The following is a 19,296-nucleotide window of genomic DNA, read 5'->3' on the forward strand; positions in this document are numbered from 1 at the left end:
AGAGAAATAGAAACTAGGAGTATGGAGGGGTATATTAATGAGATCCCAATGGACCAGTTTTTAACACAGTTCAATTGCATATCAGCAGACTGACTCAAAAGGACAATCAACAGCAAAGGCTGGGCAAAAGGACACAACAAATTCTGCAGCCCCAGGGCTTGGAGAAAAAAAAAAGCAGGAGGAGATGTAATAGCACAAAGCAGAACATGAAAAGATCATTTATCATCACACACACCAAGGGAAGAGTCCAAAAATCCTATATACTAGTAGCACATAAGTCTGAAGAAGAGATTGTGCATACATTTACATATCACAAGATGACTGAGTCACCAGCCTGATACATTCCAAGATCACATTTGCTTCTTATGCCTGTACCAACTGAAGTATTTTCAGACATGAAAGCGAAGCATTAATGTCTTTATAAAGGGTGTTGGTACATTTCACATGTGCTTCATCTGGAACAGTGTGTACAAGAAAACTCGCAGAAGTGTGTCTCCCCAGTTTGAATCCTCTCTCATACTTTATCATACACCTGTTAATTTCTTAAAAGTGAAGTACTGAATAAAGATGAAGTGAGGAAATGACCTACCTTATTCTTGTGTTTGCTCTTTTCTAAGGCAGATTTTTAGAAAGGAAGATGCTAACCTTTACAGCAGGGCTTGAAAGATGTATTTTAACTTGGCTCCGCACATTTATTTTTCTAATGCACTGCTGCCACCTTGACCACAGTAGAGAGGACTGACAAGCCACACAGCTTACTGGATATAGTGCGTATGGTAATCTTACCAATCAAGACTCAAATGTGGTAAGAAAGAAATGTAAATAAACCCACAGGCCACATGGTTCAGAACTGAACAGTCAAGTTGAACCTGAGGGAGAAAAACAACAACAACAGTTTAATAGGAGGTGGCTAGAAAAACTTTGCTGACAGACTGGTTCAGAGGAGTATTTGAATAAGGAGTTCTGAATCACTGATTGTTAACTTTTGTACTTAATGAGACACACATTGCAGAAAGTCAAGACTTCCTGCGCAGTGTATCTTCTCCCTCCATTAAGTGACCACAGACAGAAGTGAGGTGAAAATGTCTAGGAGGGAAGGAGCACAAGACTCCAGGTATGAAAGTATATCCTCACAGATTCAAAGTTTTGTCTGGTAGAAACCTCTTAAGTATATTTACTCCAGCCTCCAGTTTGAAGCAGAATTATTGCCAACATCAAATCAAGTCAGCTTAAAACCTGTCCCAGTGATGGACCACTCTGTGCAAAGTTTTTCCTGTAGCCTAATTTGAATCTCCCAAGCTACAACTCATGGCCATTGCCACTTCTTGATTGCTTACTACTGAGAAGAGTGCACTCCTTTAGATAGATGCATGTCATAATTAGATTGCCTCTAGGTTGCCTTGGTTTCCTCTGCATGACTAAAGCCCAGCTCCCTCCTCACAGGTCATATGGCCTGTGCCCCTAAAGATACCGGCTGGACCCTCTACAGTTCCTCAGAAGCTTTCTGCAACAGTGGTACACTGAACCAAAGAGTACACTCAACATATAGCCTCAGCAGAGCCACAGGAATGAAGAAAAACCATGTCCCCTACTCCTGGTCACATCCTCATTACACAGCAGACAAAGCAAACAGCAGACTGAACTATGAGATGTGCTGTCAGCTCATCTAAGTAAGAGGTTTCTATAGATGAGGCTCTAATTAAACTGAACATTCAAGCTAATTCCGCAGTACAGATAATCCTTAATCACACATTCCCTAAAGCCTGGAGTTGCATTTTAAAACAAAAACACATGCAATATCAGAACACTAACACCTACAGTACCTACCAATAAACAAGAAAGTTACACTCTGTTCTAGCTAAAGTTTCTAGGTAAATCCATACCTTGAATACATACATACACACTAGCTCTTCCTGTAAATTATCAATAGACTATATTTAGAAGTTTTATTTCAAAGTTCACAGACCTTTTAAAAGAAATAAACTTCACACTCTGATATTGGTAGTACCTTTACTAAAGCCAGATGCATTCTCCAGAATTTCTGGTTCTCTTTGCATTTTTATCCTCTATCACAATCATTAAAAGAAAAAATACCTTCCTAAAGTTTTTTCACTGACTTGACTGGGACACAAACAATGTAAACTGGTTAAACAGGTTTACAGCTTCCAATGGCACTACTCAGTCTCCCAGTGACTCCTTTCTCTCTTCTAAGAAACACTATAAACTGTTCTGTGTGTATCCAAAGAAATGAGTTAAGGCACAGCATGTGAACAGACTTGCCTCCCTGAGCTTGGAAATGTAACAGAGCAGCTGTTAAACTGTTCAGAAAGACAAGCATGAAAACAATAAAGGTAAAATTACTAAGATTGCATTAATAAAATTGAGATAATTTATTGTAAAGTTAAATTAAAAATAAGAATAAAAAGGTTGGGTTTTGTTTCAGAAAAGTGCAAACATGGTTTTAAAGCATTTATGAGGAACTATTCTTTTAAGAAATAATGCATAGTCCATGCAAAGGAAATGAACACAGAGCCCTAAGCAGGGAAGAAAAACTAGAGTAATAGGTAGGCCTGGATTCAGAACACTGCATAAAGAGACTAAACATTTGGAGTAGTTAGAATTTGCCAATAAGTCTTATCTAATGCCAAGGGACCCATCTCTAATTAAAACAGAGGTTTGATTTCAACTGAAGCATTGTAATCATTGTTACAGCTTCCACAGCACCCATTACCAGGGCACAGGTGGTTTGTGAAAGCCAGCAAAATTCTTGCCAGAAGAAGTCTACAGTCATAAGAATATGTTTCTTCTGTAACTGACAGAAACTCCATAAAGAAAATAGCATGGGAGAGCCATGGTCTAATTGCCTTGCACAGCATGCTTTGCCTAGGTGAGGAAAAACTCCAAGTATAGTTCTGTCAAAAAGGCATGTTAAATTCCATACACAGAGAAACACACCCTGCTTTCCAGAACTGCAGTCACTTTTCATTAATACAAATTTTAAGTAGTACATTATGAAAGCATCTGAGAAAATACATTTTTTGCTCAAAGCTAGAGGAAAAAAAAAAAAAAGACCCAAAACATTACAATGCAGTCTAAGTTAATCCTTTGCCCCAGAAGAGGGGGACAAATACTCAGAGAGCTTTTCCCTCTAAGAAATCACATGTATCACAGAAGATACTTTATACTAACAGCTGAACACAAGGCCTTGTAACTGATTAAAAGACCAGAGGATGCTAAAGCACGTCACTGTCATTTTGGTTCTGCAAAAGACTTTAACTAATCTTTGTCAACAAGCTTTTAACAGTTTGCAGAGGCTTATTCAAGGTATTTCATTTCACTACTGAAAAACAAGTTACTGTCTCTTTCTCTCCTTGTATGTCTCGGGGGAGAGGGACATGAAACAAATAAAGAGTGGCACTGTAAATATAGCTGGTTATCTATTATCCTTTCTGTGCAAGAAGTGCGATCCAATGCACACAAGCAGACACCATCTACATCTGACAGGCTGCACAGGCATTCCTACTGCCTTGCCTCCTACACTGATCTTGTTACTCTTGATGAAAACCAACTATTTTACTCTTCTAAAATAACCTACCGTAACAAAGAAATTTAATTGACTTTAATATTACATTTCAGTAAAGACATGACCTTACCTACAGACTATAACAAGCATATATTCATCCACTTAGCACAGAGCTTCTCGCAACAGAAAAAAAAAAAGGGGGAAAATATTTACTATTCATTGTACACTGCTCCTTATATTATCATAAAGCACTTCAACAAACTTAACTTCATATGCCTTTTTCTTTCGAATCAGTCATTAGATCATGCTGCTTTTACTAGTTATGTCATGGCTTGTTTGTAATCCCGAATCACCTCTCTAGAGTCCTTGCCGTCTGCTCCTCTTCTGCATAAACAGTTTGTGTGCACTTGCTGACCACCCCTCCAGTTTTCAGGGTATTTCTTGCCCATGTGAGTGCTCACTTCAGATGAGTAAGTTACAGTACCCATACCTACAGCCCAACGACATTATCAAGAAAGGGGTGATAACAGCAGCCCTCTTCCAGGCACAGGACAAGGAGTCACTGTTTCCTGACTGACCTGTTCGGCCACTGAGAGGCAGAGGTACTACTTCTGCCCTTAGCATCACTGAGCCTACTTTCAAAGGACTACTGCCTGTTCATCAGGAGCACCAGAGAGGCAGAAACCACCTCGTACACAAAAGAAATCTCAGAACAAGAAGTTTGCGCTCCCCGCGCTTTCCTTCACCGTCGTCGGTGAAGGCAGCAGGAGAGGGAAGCGAACGAAAGTGAGCGTAGAAGTTCCGCCAGTGGAATCAGGAAGACGTTCGGTCGGTTTCAGCTGTTAGACCCGTCCCCGCGGTGCAACCGCTCCGGCGCAGCCCCAGCCCCGGCAGTGCCCGTCACACGCGCGGCCCTTCCCCCGCCGCCCCCTCCGTCCGAGCCTTCCTGGGAGCGGGGCAGCACCCGCGGTCGGCGCGGCTGGGACCCTCTCCCCCTCCTGCTCCCGTTCGCTCTCGCTCCCCTGCAGGGCGGGTAAGAGGGGGCGAGGAGCCGAGCCCGCCGCCCGGGGAGGCCCCGCCCGCCCCCCGCGCCCCCAGCCCCTTTTCCGCCGGTACCTGGCTGCGGCTTGGCGGGGCCGGGCTCCCCGCGGCTCCGGCCGTCCTGGCAGCGCCCGTGGCGGAGGCCGCCGGGCACGGCGCCCCAGAGGCGGCTGGCGGTGCCGCGGAGCAGGCGGCCGCCCTTGCCGGTGAGGGCGGTCAGCGAGTCCATGGCGGCGCTACGGCCCCGGGGGCGCCATGGCCGGGCGGGCACCGCGCGGCCCGCGCGCAACTTCGGCAAACTTCGGGCGGCCACGCCCCCTTTTAAAGGGGCCGCGGCACCGCCGGGCGGGGCCGGACCGGGCTGGGCCGGGCCGGGGGCGCGGGGCTGCCAGCGCTCCGTCACTGCGGCACTCGGGACATCGCTTCCCTCTGGCCTCAGGCCGCCTGTGCATCTCGACGGACTTATCCACGGTTCGCGGAGTTGTTTATGTTTCCTGGAAGCTCACTGCTTTACAACCGTGTGCTGCAAAGCTCTCTATGAACTTCCAGCTTTCCTGTCTCAGCGTTCCCAAGCATGAAAATCAAGACTCAAGCCGATCTTCTTACTTTTAAATCTTGAGTCAGCCGTGGATTTGAAGATGTTTTTCCACTGGACTGTAAAACAGGATTAGTTGTGACACTGTGTGGTTTTGCTGCTCTTCTTTTGACCCTTCCCTCTCAGTGTCCCTGCTATCGTGGATGCCACCGTCCTTGCTGTGCCAGCCAGCCATGTCCCCGTGCCCTCCTTTGAATGTTTGCCAACACTGATACCCGACTCAACCTTTGAGCTGACTAGGTTACTTTAGTCTTCCAGCAGAACTTACCAGGTATACAATTTTTCTTTCTTTTTGAGAAAGACGTTTGATTTGTGGTGTTCATTTGTACCCTCGAATTCTTTGTCCCCACAATCCTTGGAATGTTTTAACATTTGAAGAAATAAAACCAGCTGGAACATGATCCAAAATATTTTAACAGAAAAAGAAATACCTAAGGCATTGAATCTGATGATGATCTGCCTTACGATGTGCGTTCTGCACGTACTGAGGCTGAAAGAACAGCCATATAATGATATTTATACCTGTGACATAGACCTTGAGAAGGCAGAATTGTAAGCTAATGTGCTTATATACTAATGTGAGTATGGTGCCATTATATGCTGCGTCTAGCTGCAAATGAAGGCATTGTTTAATAAAAAATGCTTTTGTTGAGCCAAACCTATTGTATACATGCAGAACAGAGGAACAAAGTGCTGAGCTATTTCAACTCCTATTCACTTGTAGCAGCTGCTCAATTAAATCAGAGTTTAACGTCAGCATTTTGGAGTGCTGAATTCTGAGGGTTACTTGATTTAAACAGTACACTCAAATCAACCTTTCTACTACTTAAATCAGTTCCTACTCAGGAGATAATTATGTTCAAGACTTTTTTACAAATAAAATCTTTTCCCTGACACAGAACAAGAAATTTTCAGCAGAATTACCTCTCTTCCCTGCTCCCAAGACCTGCCAGTACAAATGGATGTGTAATCTGTCTGTTCCATGACTAACGATTAAATCAGGAACTGCAGAATCACTGCATGGTCTAAGCACCACTAGATGTTTAGCATGTAAACTATTCTGCCTACGAGATCTGTCTTGCCCTAAACACTGTAATTAGTTTTTATTTCATTACAGTGTTTCTGCCATGAAGAAGTTATGGTTAGTCTTTTGCCCTGTTGATTCTATTTTAGGCAAAATCTACTACATCTTTGCACAAGGAATGAGTTTACAACTGTGGTGATCAGCATTTTTGAAACTTCAACGTGGATTGGCCACCAGTATTGCAGCCACATATGCACCTCTGTTATTGTATTGATTGCATGTATTTTCTCTGTGGTTTGAAGTAGTTCTGTTTGCCTTTTTTCTCTTCCAAGGTCATATTTATAAAATCATAAAATTGTTAAGGTTAGAAAACACCCTTAAGATCATCACTGTTAACCCATCACTGCCAAGTCCACCACTAAACCATGTCCCTAAGTGCCACATCTACACGTCTTTTAAATCCTCTACTGGGATGGTGACTGCACCACTTCACTGGGAGCCTGTTCCAAGGCTTGACAACACTTCTGATGAAGAAATTTTTCACAATAACAAAACTAAACCTCCCCTGCTGCAACTTGAGGCAGCATTTATTCATTATACTGCAGTGATAGAGGCTACAGATTCAGATTCAGACAGCATTTTGATAAACTATTCAAGATAAATGTTTTGATAACTAGCTGCTTTCATCTGTTTTTTTCACAAATAGTCTAACTGAAGTATAAAAACATCACCTTTTACTGCAATGTGATTTTCGTAGTATTGAAAATCATTGCCTATACTCAAAAGCATTCATTTAACGATGTTTTACTTAGCAACAACAAATTCTTCAGTTGAACTGTTTTAACTATAAAAACCACATTTAGGTATCAGTGCTCAGAAAAGGTAATATTAATCTTTAAGATATCTGACACTCATTGTCTACTGATAAATTTCAAGGCATTGATGTAATACAATTATTAACATTACATAGTTATTACATTTTGAAGAATACAGTCAGAGCTATACTATTTGCCATCCAGAGGGACTTTGAGAAGTGGGCCCATGCAAACCTCATGAAATTCAACAGAGCCAATTGTGAGGTCCTGTACCTAGGTCAGGGTAATCCCAAGCACAAAAACAGGCTGAGTGGAGACAGCACTGGGGAGAAGGACTTTGGAGCTGGTTGGTTGACGAGAAGCTCAACATGACCTGACAGTGCATGGTTGCAGCCCATAAAGTCAACTGTATGCTGGGCTGCATCAAGAGAAGTGTGACCAGCAGGTCAAGGGAGGTGATCCTGCCCCTCTACTCTGCTCTCCCACTTGGACACCCCATCTGGAGTACTGCATCCAGCTCTGGGGGTCCCAACATAAGAAAGACGTGGAACTGTTGGAGCCAGTCCATAGGAGGGCCACAGAGATGATTATAGGGATGGAACACCTCTCCTATGAAGACAGCCTGGGAAAGAGGAGGCTCCAGAATACCGTAGGTTACCTGAGGCCTTCCAGTACCTAAAGGGGACCTGCAAGAGAGCTGGAGAGGGGCTTTTGACAAGGGCCTGTAGTGACAGGACAAGAGCTTATGGGTATAAATTGAAAGAGGGTAGGTTTAGATATTAGGAAGAAATTCTTTACTGTGAGGGTGGTCAGGTGCTGGAACTGGTTGCCCAGAGAAGTTGTGGATGCCCCATCCCTAGAAGTGTTCAACGCTGGGTTGGCCAGGGCTCTGAGCAATCTGGTGTAGTGGAAGGTGTCCCTGCACATGGCAGGGGGTTGGAACTAGATGGTCTTTAAGGTCCCTTCTAACCAAAACCATTCTATGATTCTATGATTCTTCAGAAGGCATTGTCAACACAAACATCCAGTAATACTATTGTGAACTTGAAGATGCTGTTTCTACTTAGCTGTGCTTTAGTTGTGCCACGCCCATTGTAGCAATATTTTTGACAAAGACCTCTGGTCTGAAAACTGACCAAACTGAATCCTTTAAAAATCTGATATCCTGGTATTTAAGACTGTAGCCCATATTTCCATCTGAAAAACTTTGCAGCATTCTTCAGCTTTTTAATTGGTAAGAGTAATATGAACATTAGGTCAATAAGCAATGTGTGTCCCTTTTGCTATAAAGCTAAACCAAATTTAAGTGGGTTCTACAATTTTTTTTAATTTTTTACACCTATACTGATCTTGAAAACCTTTACAGAAATTTGATTGTTCTACCTTTATTTTCAGAAATAACTAGAATTTTGCTAAGGAGGGCTAATAAATTTGTGTTTGATCTCTCAAACACATTTGATCTCTCAATGTGCAACAAGGATCTCTCCCAGGTTTATTTTCTGGCCTGTGGTATCAGTGCAAAAAAAGTGTATTTCTGTAACTCAATCACTTAAAACTGGCCCTCCAAAAGAAGCAGCTGGTCCTACCTGCTCTTAATTGCTTGTTTCTATTCCCACGCTATGAGTGTATTCATTTGGCAGGTGAATGAATTGTGTAGTAAAGATGATCCATTTAGAAGTACATTTTAGTTTAGTAAAAAGTAACTAAACTTTTGTTATTATTATTATTATTTTGGTTTGGGGTTACAACTATCCCCAGTTAGATCTCCAGATCAGGTTGAGTTGTCTGTAAACACCTGTGGAAACACAAGCAAAACAACAGAAGAGTAGACGTGGCTGAGACAGTGGAAAGAGAGAGGAAGGGAGGAAGTTTCAGGCAGCCTCTTTGTCTTCAGTGCCAGTGCATATTAGGTCAAAATGATGATGCAACTGTGGTATAAGTGGAGATGCCTTCATATCAGTGCTATAGACAGTTCGGTAGCTACAGAAATGTCTGACAGAATATGCCTGCATTTATGATGTAACATTTAGTAACACATTATGCTAATCTGTTGCACAACCTGTGCAGCTAGATCCCAAAGCAGAGCAGGCAGAGAGCTGATTGAGCTGCCTCCTAAAAGAACTGGCGGTGTAGGCGAGAGAGAAAAGGGATCCATTTTGGTCAAATAGAAAAGGACACAATGAGGAAAGAATGTTTCCAAGGTCTGAACATATAATTATATATAAAAGAATTTCAAAGGAGAAAAAAAAATAAAAACACAGCAAGTGGTAGGGATATCATTTTTTCGGTGGCAAATTTGTTGCTTGGGAAAATAAGTACAAATTGCAACAGCAAATCCAGCAAAACACCAGCAGATGATGTTCAACTTCCTTAGGGCTTGGGCAGTTCACATGCTTGGTGTACAGGATATGGGCCTCTTGCAATTCATCTTGCCAAATTTTTAATGCTACCAAGCTGCAGGCAAAAGTATACCAGGTAACACAAAATCTCTATTCTATTTTGTGAAAAATGAGGTTTGTACATGCTTTCTGGGGTGACAGTCTTGGTGTCAGTCATTTGGCAATTAGTCAGCATTCCTTTGTATGCAAAGGAATATGCAACCTATATGCAAGTATGTAATTTTGACAATTTGAACCAAATGCCCCATTTAAGCTTCCTTAGTCATTCTGGAGGCACTGACTCTCATGTCATGTTACGAGGATGCTGTATGCCTTTGTCAAGTATTCTAAATTACCATGTCTGGTCAAGACCCTACCATTTACGTGGTTGCAAAACCCATAATGATTGGCAAAACCAGGAATTTGAATTAGAACATCATAAAAGCCTAACCTCTTTCTTAATTTTTAATGAAACTTATTTTTAGTAATGTAAAATAATTCAGGAATTGTTTTTTGTTCCTTCCTCATGTAAAAGGTAAACTCTTACGACAGAGAAAAATAGACTGCAGTCTGTTTCCAATGCTGTTTCAGTAAAAATTAAATGCAATGCAGAATGCACCCACAGTCCCTGAAGGAGGGACCAAAACTCAGGCATGCAGAACTCCCACATTCTCAGGCCTATTTCCTTAGGAAACAATTAACTTGAAGGATGAAGTGTGGAAGTACACAGTTCTAGAAGTAAAAATGTTTGCATAAATCTATTTTTGTGACTAAGAAGGTTCAAATTATTCCAAAGGGAAATTTGGTGGCACTATAAATTTGGGAGAAGTTGAAAAGAGGTAACTAGTAGGTGACACTACGTAAATGGGTGTGTCTAAAACAGGTTCTTCACAGAGAACTGTGGGCTAGGTGTGGCTGTTTGTAGTTTCACGAGACCACATCCTCTTTTCAGATTAAACACTTGACAAGAATGAAACTCCCATCTTCATACTAGCCTCAGAAATGGTAAACTTGGAATTTCAGACTTTAGCATGTAGGGATATAATTCTGATTTTACTAACCAGCTCCCTGTAAGATTACAATGAAATGGGGGCCAGTCTCTTGACCATTGATGTTGTTCACTGTTCAGCAGAAAATGTCACACTGAAGGGACAAGACAGAATAAACATGGGCAAGAAGGGACTTTGGCAGTCCATGATTCTGGACTCGGATACTTCAAGTATAGGTTATGTTTTGTATATGATTGTTCTTGAAATAACACTGAAAAAGACAAGAAGCTGTAACAGCATCTCTTCTAGGAGAGATGCTGTTTCTACTGTTTCTCAGTAGAAAATGGAATCAAACTCCTGCTTTATTAGTATTTCAAATCTGACTCAAGAAATCTTTCATTTCTTTAGAAGCTGTATAAAATAGAGCTACCTCACCTAGACGTTAGTCTTCTCCAGGCTGAGAAGAACATTTAGACCTTGGGCATCTCAGTTTACCCCTACAATATATCTAAGCACCAAAACACACAGTCCTAAGCACTGCTTATTAGGTTTCATTTCATAATATTTAAGTGCTATAACATTCACTGTGTGTTTTTGTCTTACCAAATCCAAAAAGTTTCAAGTCATTCCTGTCAGATACCACTGCAACATCTGACCTGTTTGTGCTTTGTCTCCTCAGATATAGGTTGGAGTTACATAAATGTTATGGTTTTGTCAGGTTTGTATCTTGTCAGTTTGGTATCTAATCTAATCCAAGCAAGACTATTTATACTTAGGACAGCCCAACAAGTCCTTTTCATCTTTGAGAAGAAAGCAATTTTTGCTTTTCCAGCCAGATTTCAAAAATCTTCATACCATAATTTAAATTAGATAGTAAAGATAGAAACACCATACAAATAAAACGTACAGTCAAATCTAGGACATTACTGAAACACATACACAAAAAAATGTTAATTGATTCACAAATGTTCTGTACTAGCATACATAGCATAGTTATAAGAATGCATACTAAGCATATGAAACCCAATAGAAGTGAGTATAAAGTGAGTGTATTTTACTCCACTTAACCTCATCCTGCAAAATAACTTTATCAGATTTCAAAAACATGCCACAATTTTTTGACACTTTTGGAAGCACCAAATTTCAGCTGCATATGGTCTGAATTTTCAGAGATTCAGGTAAATAACAAGCTTTATTGCCTGCAGTTATCCATCTTCCCTGAGAAGTTATAAAATTGTAGTCACTACTGAACTTTTATTTACGGTTTTTTTTTTCCAAAAAGCAGTGTAAGAATTAGCGTTACAAAAATATATATTCTAAAACTAAATCTGTGTTTTTCTTATTTTCGCAAAGTATACTTATGTTTAGATGTGGAAATGATCCATACAATAATATGCCAGCATCTGTTAGACTATCAGTGATATCCACATGAAATTTTTCAACTATGGCCTTGAGAACAAATGCATATCATATGGAGACTTTTCCATGTTTACAGCAGAACTTTAGTTTCAGCTGCAATTACACAGCTCTATATATAGACTACCTTATCAAATAAACATGAAATGACCTCCAGGTCTTCATTTCATATTTATCTGGTCAATAGTGGCTTATAATAAACAAAACATTCTGTTCTTTCAGAGAGTTTAATGAAATCGAATTTGGACCCCAGGGGGTATGAAGTTCATGTGGATACAGACACCCAGGCAGTTTAAGGATGCTCACCAGGTATAGCACTTGCTGAACAGAGTCAGTTTTCAGTAGGCACTGAAAAGTAGGTCTTCATGACATCAACTCACTGACATTTTTTTCTTTCATCATGTGTTTTGAAACCAATTGTAGAAAACACTGACACTATAACTGATGACTTCATAGTATTTACTAGCTAATCCCATCCTCCACAGAGGCATAAATTATGCAAATGATAAATAACTGCTTATGAAAGGTGTTCAGAAAATTGATTACTCATCAGATATTTGAATCATAGGCAAACAGTATTGACTTGATCCTTTTTTTTTTCCTTTTTGCATTATAACAGTAACTATTCTTTCCTCAGCACTCACTAAATGCTTAATCAAGTTGTTAATGCACTGTATTGCTGTAAGGAGGTTGCTGATACTTGCTCAGAAACAACAGAGCCAGATTCCAATTCACAATAGACCTTTTAAACATTGCTGGATTGGTTCATAATAAAATAGAATATCCTTCTGGTAGGATACAGTTGTTACAGTTTAATCCGGCTGTAGATAACTTCTGAAGACTAAGCAATCATACCATGACTCAGATTTCAAATGAAAGCACTGATTCAGGTCATTAACATGAACAATGTTTTGTGATCAATATTTTGCCACCTCATGACCAGCTATATTCCTCATGTTTATAGGAAAAGCCACATACTTTATAAATCCATAGTCCTGTCTTGGGAGTTATAATGTTAATAATCTTCAAATTAATAGATACCTTAATATCATTATTGTTAAGCATGCTAGTAATCCTCAAGGTGACTCTATATAACGAACAGGTTCTATCAGTTTAATGAAATAATCGACTGCTTGTCACATGCTCTCATTATATTTGGTTGGCACCAGATCAGTTTGCAATTCAGAAAACATCATGGCTTTTAGTTATAGGTGATTAAGTTTTCATTGCAACCTTTAGACATGAAGATATCTAAGATAAAGGTTCTTTTTAATTCATCTGAACAAAATTATTCTTCTCAGACACCTGGAAAATACAGACTTAAGGACAGCTGATAGACAGACACATAATGCCAGCTCTAAGTAGGAATGCCATCTGAAGTACAGTGACATTTTTTAGATGAATGGGTTCTAAATATCATCAGAATTTATCATGAGCCAGAATAAGTCTAATGTCAACAGCTGATCCTTTTGGATGCAATTTTCTTATCATAATAAGAATTACTGATTTTCTATTTTACTTGCTACTGCTTAGGCAGTGTATTCTGGGATTAAGGATTAGTTAAAAAAAGACCCAATTTTGTTCCAGTCTTTGTTACCTGTGGTCATTTCCCTTAAGTAAAGTAAGTTTGTGAAAGCATTTTATACATACCTTTTCCTGAGCCATCTATAACTGTGCAGGACATTCCTGAAATTTTCTTTTGAATGAAAACCCAGAAGGAGTATGTTGATCTTATTAGGAGGAAGTTCTGCTTTTTCTTTCTTGTTAAATCTTGCTTCTTAAGGAACATCTGGTGTCTCTCCCCTCCCCCACCAGCACCACATCACAAGCATATGCCTGATTCATTTGCTCCCATAATATCATGTAGAAAACTTGTGGATGGTTACTCACGCTGTCCTTTTGGGGATAATTACTACAATTTATCCTCAAAAATCAAATTGCTTCAAGCTGGCTAAATCATTTGAAGGCTGTCCATTACTGTATTATCTCTGAATTAAGAAACTGTATCCTATACACAGTAGTTTTCCCCCTAAGATTTAATAGCTTAACTCCCGCCTCTCTCCACATTTTACTATCTTGTCTTTGATTACTGTCACAGTTTCCCCCTGAAATGATTTGCAATATGTTGTCTCTCTTGTGTTCAGCTGCATTTAACTGCAATGCCGTACGCACCATTGAGAACCTATGCACATACAGGGCTTTGCAGATCGTATTTGCCTCTTATTAATTTCCTTCTATTTGTTTAGATGAGCTCTTCTGTAGGCTTCATTTGAAATGACTAAAGCATTGTCTCACTGTCTTCCTTGTACTTCATCTGAGGACGAAATATTATGTACATATATTGTGTACAAAATTCCAAAGAAATACAGTTTTTTTCAGAGGTAATTAATGGTTATCTGTCAAGGTTTTTTACTCCAGTGCCTCAGAATCAAGACTTGGAATTGGTAGGGATTTGACTGACAATGGTTAAGGGTGAAGCCTTAGTAACACGCTTCTCATCAAGGAAATAAGACTGGTGGGTTTTTCAGAAGTTAAAAGCTTATTTCTTCCAGCTATAGGTCCTAATGGTAGTGAATTATGCTGTTTCCAGGTTGGAAATATATTGAGTGTACTAGTTTAGCCATGAACTTTAGTAGGGTCAGCAAACCACAGTGAATGGAAAGGTGATGCTGAGAAAAGAAGGGATAAAAACTATTGTCTAGCTTTGCTCTGTTTTCTTATTACATAGAAAGGAAAAATTCAGTTATTTGAATAATCATGGAACTTGCCTATTGAGTTCCTACTAATCTGATGTTGAAGTCCTGCCTTGGGTATGGCTCATAGCTCAACATTACTGAAGAAGACTCCAAGGCTGCTCCAGCAGACGTGCTCTGTGGTTGAGGATTGCTCTGAGGGATTGCAGGGGAAGTTCCTTAAGTGGCAAGACTTCAAAAATAGTGCCAAGAGAGGTGCCCTGACATTCTGAGCAGAGAGTGGTAGAGCTCTGACTCAGAGGCAGCTGTGACTGAGCACAAGGAAGGCCAGGAATGCCTGTGGCCATCCCCATCCACACTAAAGCCACCCTCAGGGAGTGTGAGGCACATCACACAGAGTGGGACACAGCAGCTGGCATGGTCAGCCATCAGCTCCAGAGGGGAGCTCAGTCAGTGGTCACCATACTCTTGGAAGGAGCTCAGTGATGGTTACCCTTTGGCGGGGAGCTATGTCCTCTGCACTCACCAGAAAGGATGTGGAGACATAAATGGAGCTGCCATGAAAACACACAGCTGTCCAGGTCTCAGGCTGCAGGGAGTGCCAGAGCCTGGGACTGGTATTGGATGGCAGTAGAGATGACAGCTGTGTGGGGTGTGACCAGGTGCATGATCTGCTCAGCCTGGTAGAGGAGCTAAAAGAGGAGGTGGAAAGGTTAAAAAGTATCAGGGACACTGAGGAGGAGATTGACTGGTGGAGACAGTCTATCCTATCCCTGGGGCACTCGCTCCATCAGGCCACACCACTAGAAGGAAAGGATCCCCTCTTTCACTTTCCCTTCCCCCCAACACTAATGGGATGGGGAGGAGAATCATAAAAGAAAAGAAAATAGAACTCATGGGTTGAGATAAGAACAGTTTCATAATTGAAACAAAGTAACAGATAATGACAATGATAGAGCTGCTACTACTAATTGTAATTAAAAGCAGAAGGAGGGAGGAATGTGAAATCCAAGAAAGACAAGTGATGCACAATGCAATTGCTCACCACTTGCTTACTGATGCCCAGCTCATTCCCAAGCACTGATCAGCCCCCTTCCAGGTAACTCCCCCAGTTTATATGAAGTTCATGATGTTCTGTTGTATGGAATATCCCTTTGGCCAGGGCGGGTCAGCTCTTGGCTGTGCTCCTTTGCAGCTTTTCTGCATCTCCTCACTGGCAGAGCACGAGACACTGAAAAGTCCTTGATTCAGGGTAAGCACTGCTCAGCAACAACCAAAACATCAGTGTGTTATCAAATTGTTCTCCTACTGAATCCAAAACACAGTGCTGTACTAGCTACTAAGAAGAAAATGAGTTCAGTCCCATTGAAACCAGGACAGGATCACTAAAGCAATTCTGAAAAAAACCACCACAACATTTTAGACTTGTTTTAGATCCCCACTTAGATCCTTTTTTTTTTTTTGCACAGAAAGCTTTGATGGACTCTGTGGTATTAAAGGACTTCTGGTGTTACTCAAGACTTCATGAAGAAATTAAATTGTAATAATAGAATTAGAAGACATCTGGATAAGTAAAATAGAAAATGTTTTTAAGTCTCAGTTTGCAAATCTATAGCTTTTATATAGAAGTCAGTAAGCATATGGATAAGAATAATCAGTTGATAGCAGTGTACTTATATTTTCATAAAGCTTTTTACAAAGCCCCTCATGAAGGAAATGAAGCTGTTGTAAGACAAGAGGGCTCATCATTTGATATCCTTTGAAGTACAATAAACAAGAGGTCAGATATCACAACAGAGGAAGAAAGATTCTCAGTGCAGCCCAACAGAGATGCGTGCTTTCAAACTTACAGCATTATTAGGCTAAGGAGAGAGTAAAAAGGTAATGGAGTTTGCTGATGATACAAAATTATGTGGGAAAGTCGAATCTGCTGAAAGAAGTTAAAAATTGTTTCATAATACAAAACATACCCAAAACGGCAGGTGACATTCACTGTTGATAAATGCAGAGTAAAGACAAGTTTTCCTCTGAGTGCATAACTATGTTTATTCATATACATAATGATGATCTCTAAATGAGCTATTACCATCTCATAAAGAAATATATGAAAATGTCAGTCCATAGACATCAAAAATGCAAAATAAATATGAATTATTAGAAAAAATATAGTTATACTACTTTTCAAATTCTTCTAATGAATATAGATTGTACTGCTGGCCATATTAACTCAAAAAAAGGATGCAATGTACTCAGAAAATGTGCTGAGAAGAGCAACAAAAGTGTCAAGCTGCTTCTCTCTAGGAAAGCAGAGAAAAGAATACAATGTAGGTAAGCAGAAAACAGATCATGGAAGAATTATTCACTATTTCTTGTGATAAGAGAAGTAGTAATGAAATTGCTAAGACGATTTAAAGAAAAGGAAACATTTTGTTACACAACATAATTGAATCACAGAATTCATTACCACGAAGGATGTTGCGTATGCCAAAACTATGAAGGGTTCAGAAAGTAATTAGAAAAAAATCACAGAATGTCCTTCAACACCCATTAAGCACAGGAATGCAGATACAAACTCTGGTTTCGGGAAACCCCTATGCCACAGACTGCCTAAAGCTCGGAGGAAATACCAGCAAGGTGCCTTTCATTCTGTATTCTTTCCCTAATTACCAGCTGCTTCTGGCCACTGTGGGAAATAGGACACTAAGCTCGACATGAGTAAAACATTACCTTTACCTCACCCTGCCCAGCCATTCTGATGTAAGGATTTGCCATGACACCACCCTGTCCCCCTTGCTCTGGAATTAGGAGAATTCCTCGATAAGTGCCTTTCTTGGGTCATTTGCAGTGTGAAGGAGGTGACCTCTATAGATGGAGGTAACACAGAAGATCAGGTCTGGGGCCTCAGAGAGACACAAGACACCTCAATTGCTACAGATGTTGAAGCAGACAGGGAGACAAGCTATTACTTTGCCTTCATTTTTCTCTCCTTTTTAATCTCCTAAAGTGAATACAAGTTGGTCTGGCTTCACCACAGTTGTCTTATTGAGAACTGGAAATCTCACCAACTGCCAGTGTTGATAACTTCGTTTAAAGAGAAGATATAAACATAAAGTGTTTATGGAAAAGAATCCAAATGGACTGTCAGGACATTCTCAAATGTCAAAGCCTTAAAGGCTCTGAAGTTGTGCTCTACAAAGGAAAACAAATGTGGAAAAAAGAAAGCATTGGAGGACAACCACAAGATTTTGCCAAACATCCTGGATATATTACAGTGGCTGTAGACTGCCTTGAGAAGCCAGCTGATCCTGAAAGGGCAGGGAGTGTATCCTACAGCAGGTTTAGGTTTTGCACACAAATATCGCTCTGTGCCAGCACAGCTGCACTGCCAAGCTTGCTGGCAGGCAGGGAGAGGAGCCTGACCATGCCCTGACTCTGCAGATGTTGCTTCACACCCTGTAATACAAATAGCTGGCACAGGAGTTTCACAGAACTGCTCCTCCGTGTGCAGACATAGGACAAGGGATTCTTTGGTTTTCAAAAATTAAAGTGAATCTTCAGAATTCAGGGCTTTTAGGAAGAAAGATTATATTCTAGGTTTTGTTGGGGTTTTGTTTTGTAATCCAAATTAATATTTTACTGTCATGCAAAATTATTGTCAGGAATGAAAGATCTGTTACATTTAAGAGATTAGGGGGCCTACTGCTGGTGGGACAGTTTGGGATAACATGGAGAGTGCTGACTGCTTTTTTTTAGAGCGTCTTTCTGATAGCTCAGTAGTGCAACTGGAGTGACAGCACAGAACCACTTCTTGCACATCCTACAGGAGACTGCAGGAATCAGATATTGAAAGATCAGAATTAGTAAAGTATTTTAATAAATATCATCATTATTATGACTTTGGTTTTCAACACTTTTAGGAAAAGTGAAGGGACACAGACAATTTGGATTTATTTGGCATTGAGATTGTACTCAGGTCTGTAAAATACACAGATATAAAACAAACCAGAGGCCCAAACAATTAATCATCTAAACAGATTCCTGCAAACTGAGGCCCTGGCTTCCTGATAATGAAATACTTTCTGATTAAATGATTTTGCTTCAAAGATGAATACAGAAATTGAAGGTGTGAATTAGTAGTTGCATAATGTCCACCCACATAAAAATATTTTACATTCTTTATATCCTCCATGCTTCCCATGTCCTCTGGATTAAGCATATTCTATATTATTATTCTGTTTTGTATATGCTTCTTTACTCAACTGTTTCACTTTGTTTGGACTTTTTAAAAGGAATTGTATTTTCTCCATTTTTATGAAATTCAACTGTCAGAAACCTTAATAAATATATCTCTAATTTTATTTAATGTAAGTGCACCACTTGTTTTCATGATGCACATTTCCAAGTTACATGAAATGAGTAAGTTTTAAATGAAGATATTCTCCTCTAAAAAATTATTTTAGCCTCAGTACCATAAGATATCCAGGCCTTTTACTATGGAATTTATATTCAGCATACTCTGCATAAGGATATCAAACTAAACACCATTTCTGACGTTAAATATTTTATTTCAAGCAATAATTCTTTTAGAAGCAGATGTCTTTTGTAACTCACAGAAAAACAGTATTCTTTCAAAGGAGATGCATAATAAGTTTCAAACTAAATAGTATTGGCCTTTCTGTAGTTTCTGTGAAAGACTAATGTTTTGCCTTTACATTTTGAAGCTAGCAAGTGGAAAACAAGATACAGTCTCATTTTATATGGGTTTTCATGCATGCAGTGTTTCCTTACGTGATCAAAAATGTTGAGGTCAATTAGAATTTTT

The 19,296-nt window shown here is 40.0% G+C and overlaps 1 protein-coding gene and 1 long non-coding RNA gene across 6 annotated transcripts in view; one reads left to right on the forward strand and one right to left on the reverse strand.

Annotated features, from left to right (window-relative positions):
- The window catches only part of OXR1 (oxidation resistance 1), a 263,034-nt gene that overhangs the window by 70,155 nt on the left and 173,583 nt on the right, over nucleotides 1–19,296 (reverse strand). For 2 of the 5 annotated variants that reach the window (XM_064646787.1, XM_064646777.1), the window contains exon 1: nucleotides 4,640–4,808. The exons of 2 other annotated variants lie outside the window; for them this stretch is intronic. In XM_064646787.1, coding sequence (XP_064502857.1) covers nucleotides 4,640–4,793 — 154 coding nt within the window. In that variant the 5' untranslated portion in view covers nucleotides 4,794–4,808. Of the gene's footprint in view, nucleotides 1–4,101; nucleotides 4,247–4,639; nucleotides 4,809–19,296 lie in introns of those variants that run through there. One more of the 5 variants, XM_064646779.1, reaches the window with a different exon arrangement.
- LOC135410274 (uncharacterized) lies at nucleotides 4,954–18,837 on the forward strand. The gene is made up of 2 exons (XR_010428596.1): nucleotides 4,954–5,430; nucleotides 15,944–18,837. It is a non-coding gene; the product is annotated as an uncharacterized LOC135410274 (long non-coding RNA).

This window comes from Pseudopipra pipra, chromosome 1, assembly GCF_036250125.1.
Source record: "Pseudopipra pipra isolate bDixPip1 chromosome 1, bDixPip1.hap1, whole genome shotgun sequence".
Classification (NCBI taxonomy): domain Eukaryota; kingdom Metazoa; phylum Chordata; class Aves; order Passeriformes; family Pipridae; genus Pseudopipra; species Pseudopipra pipra.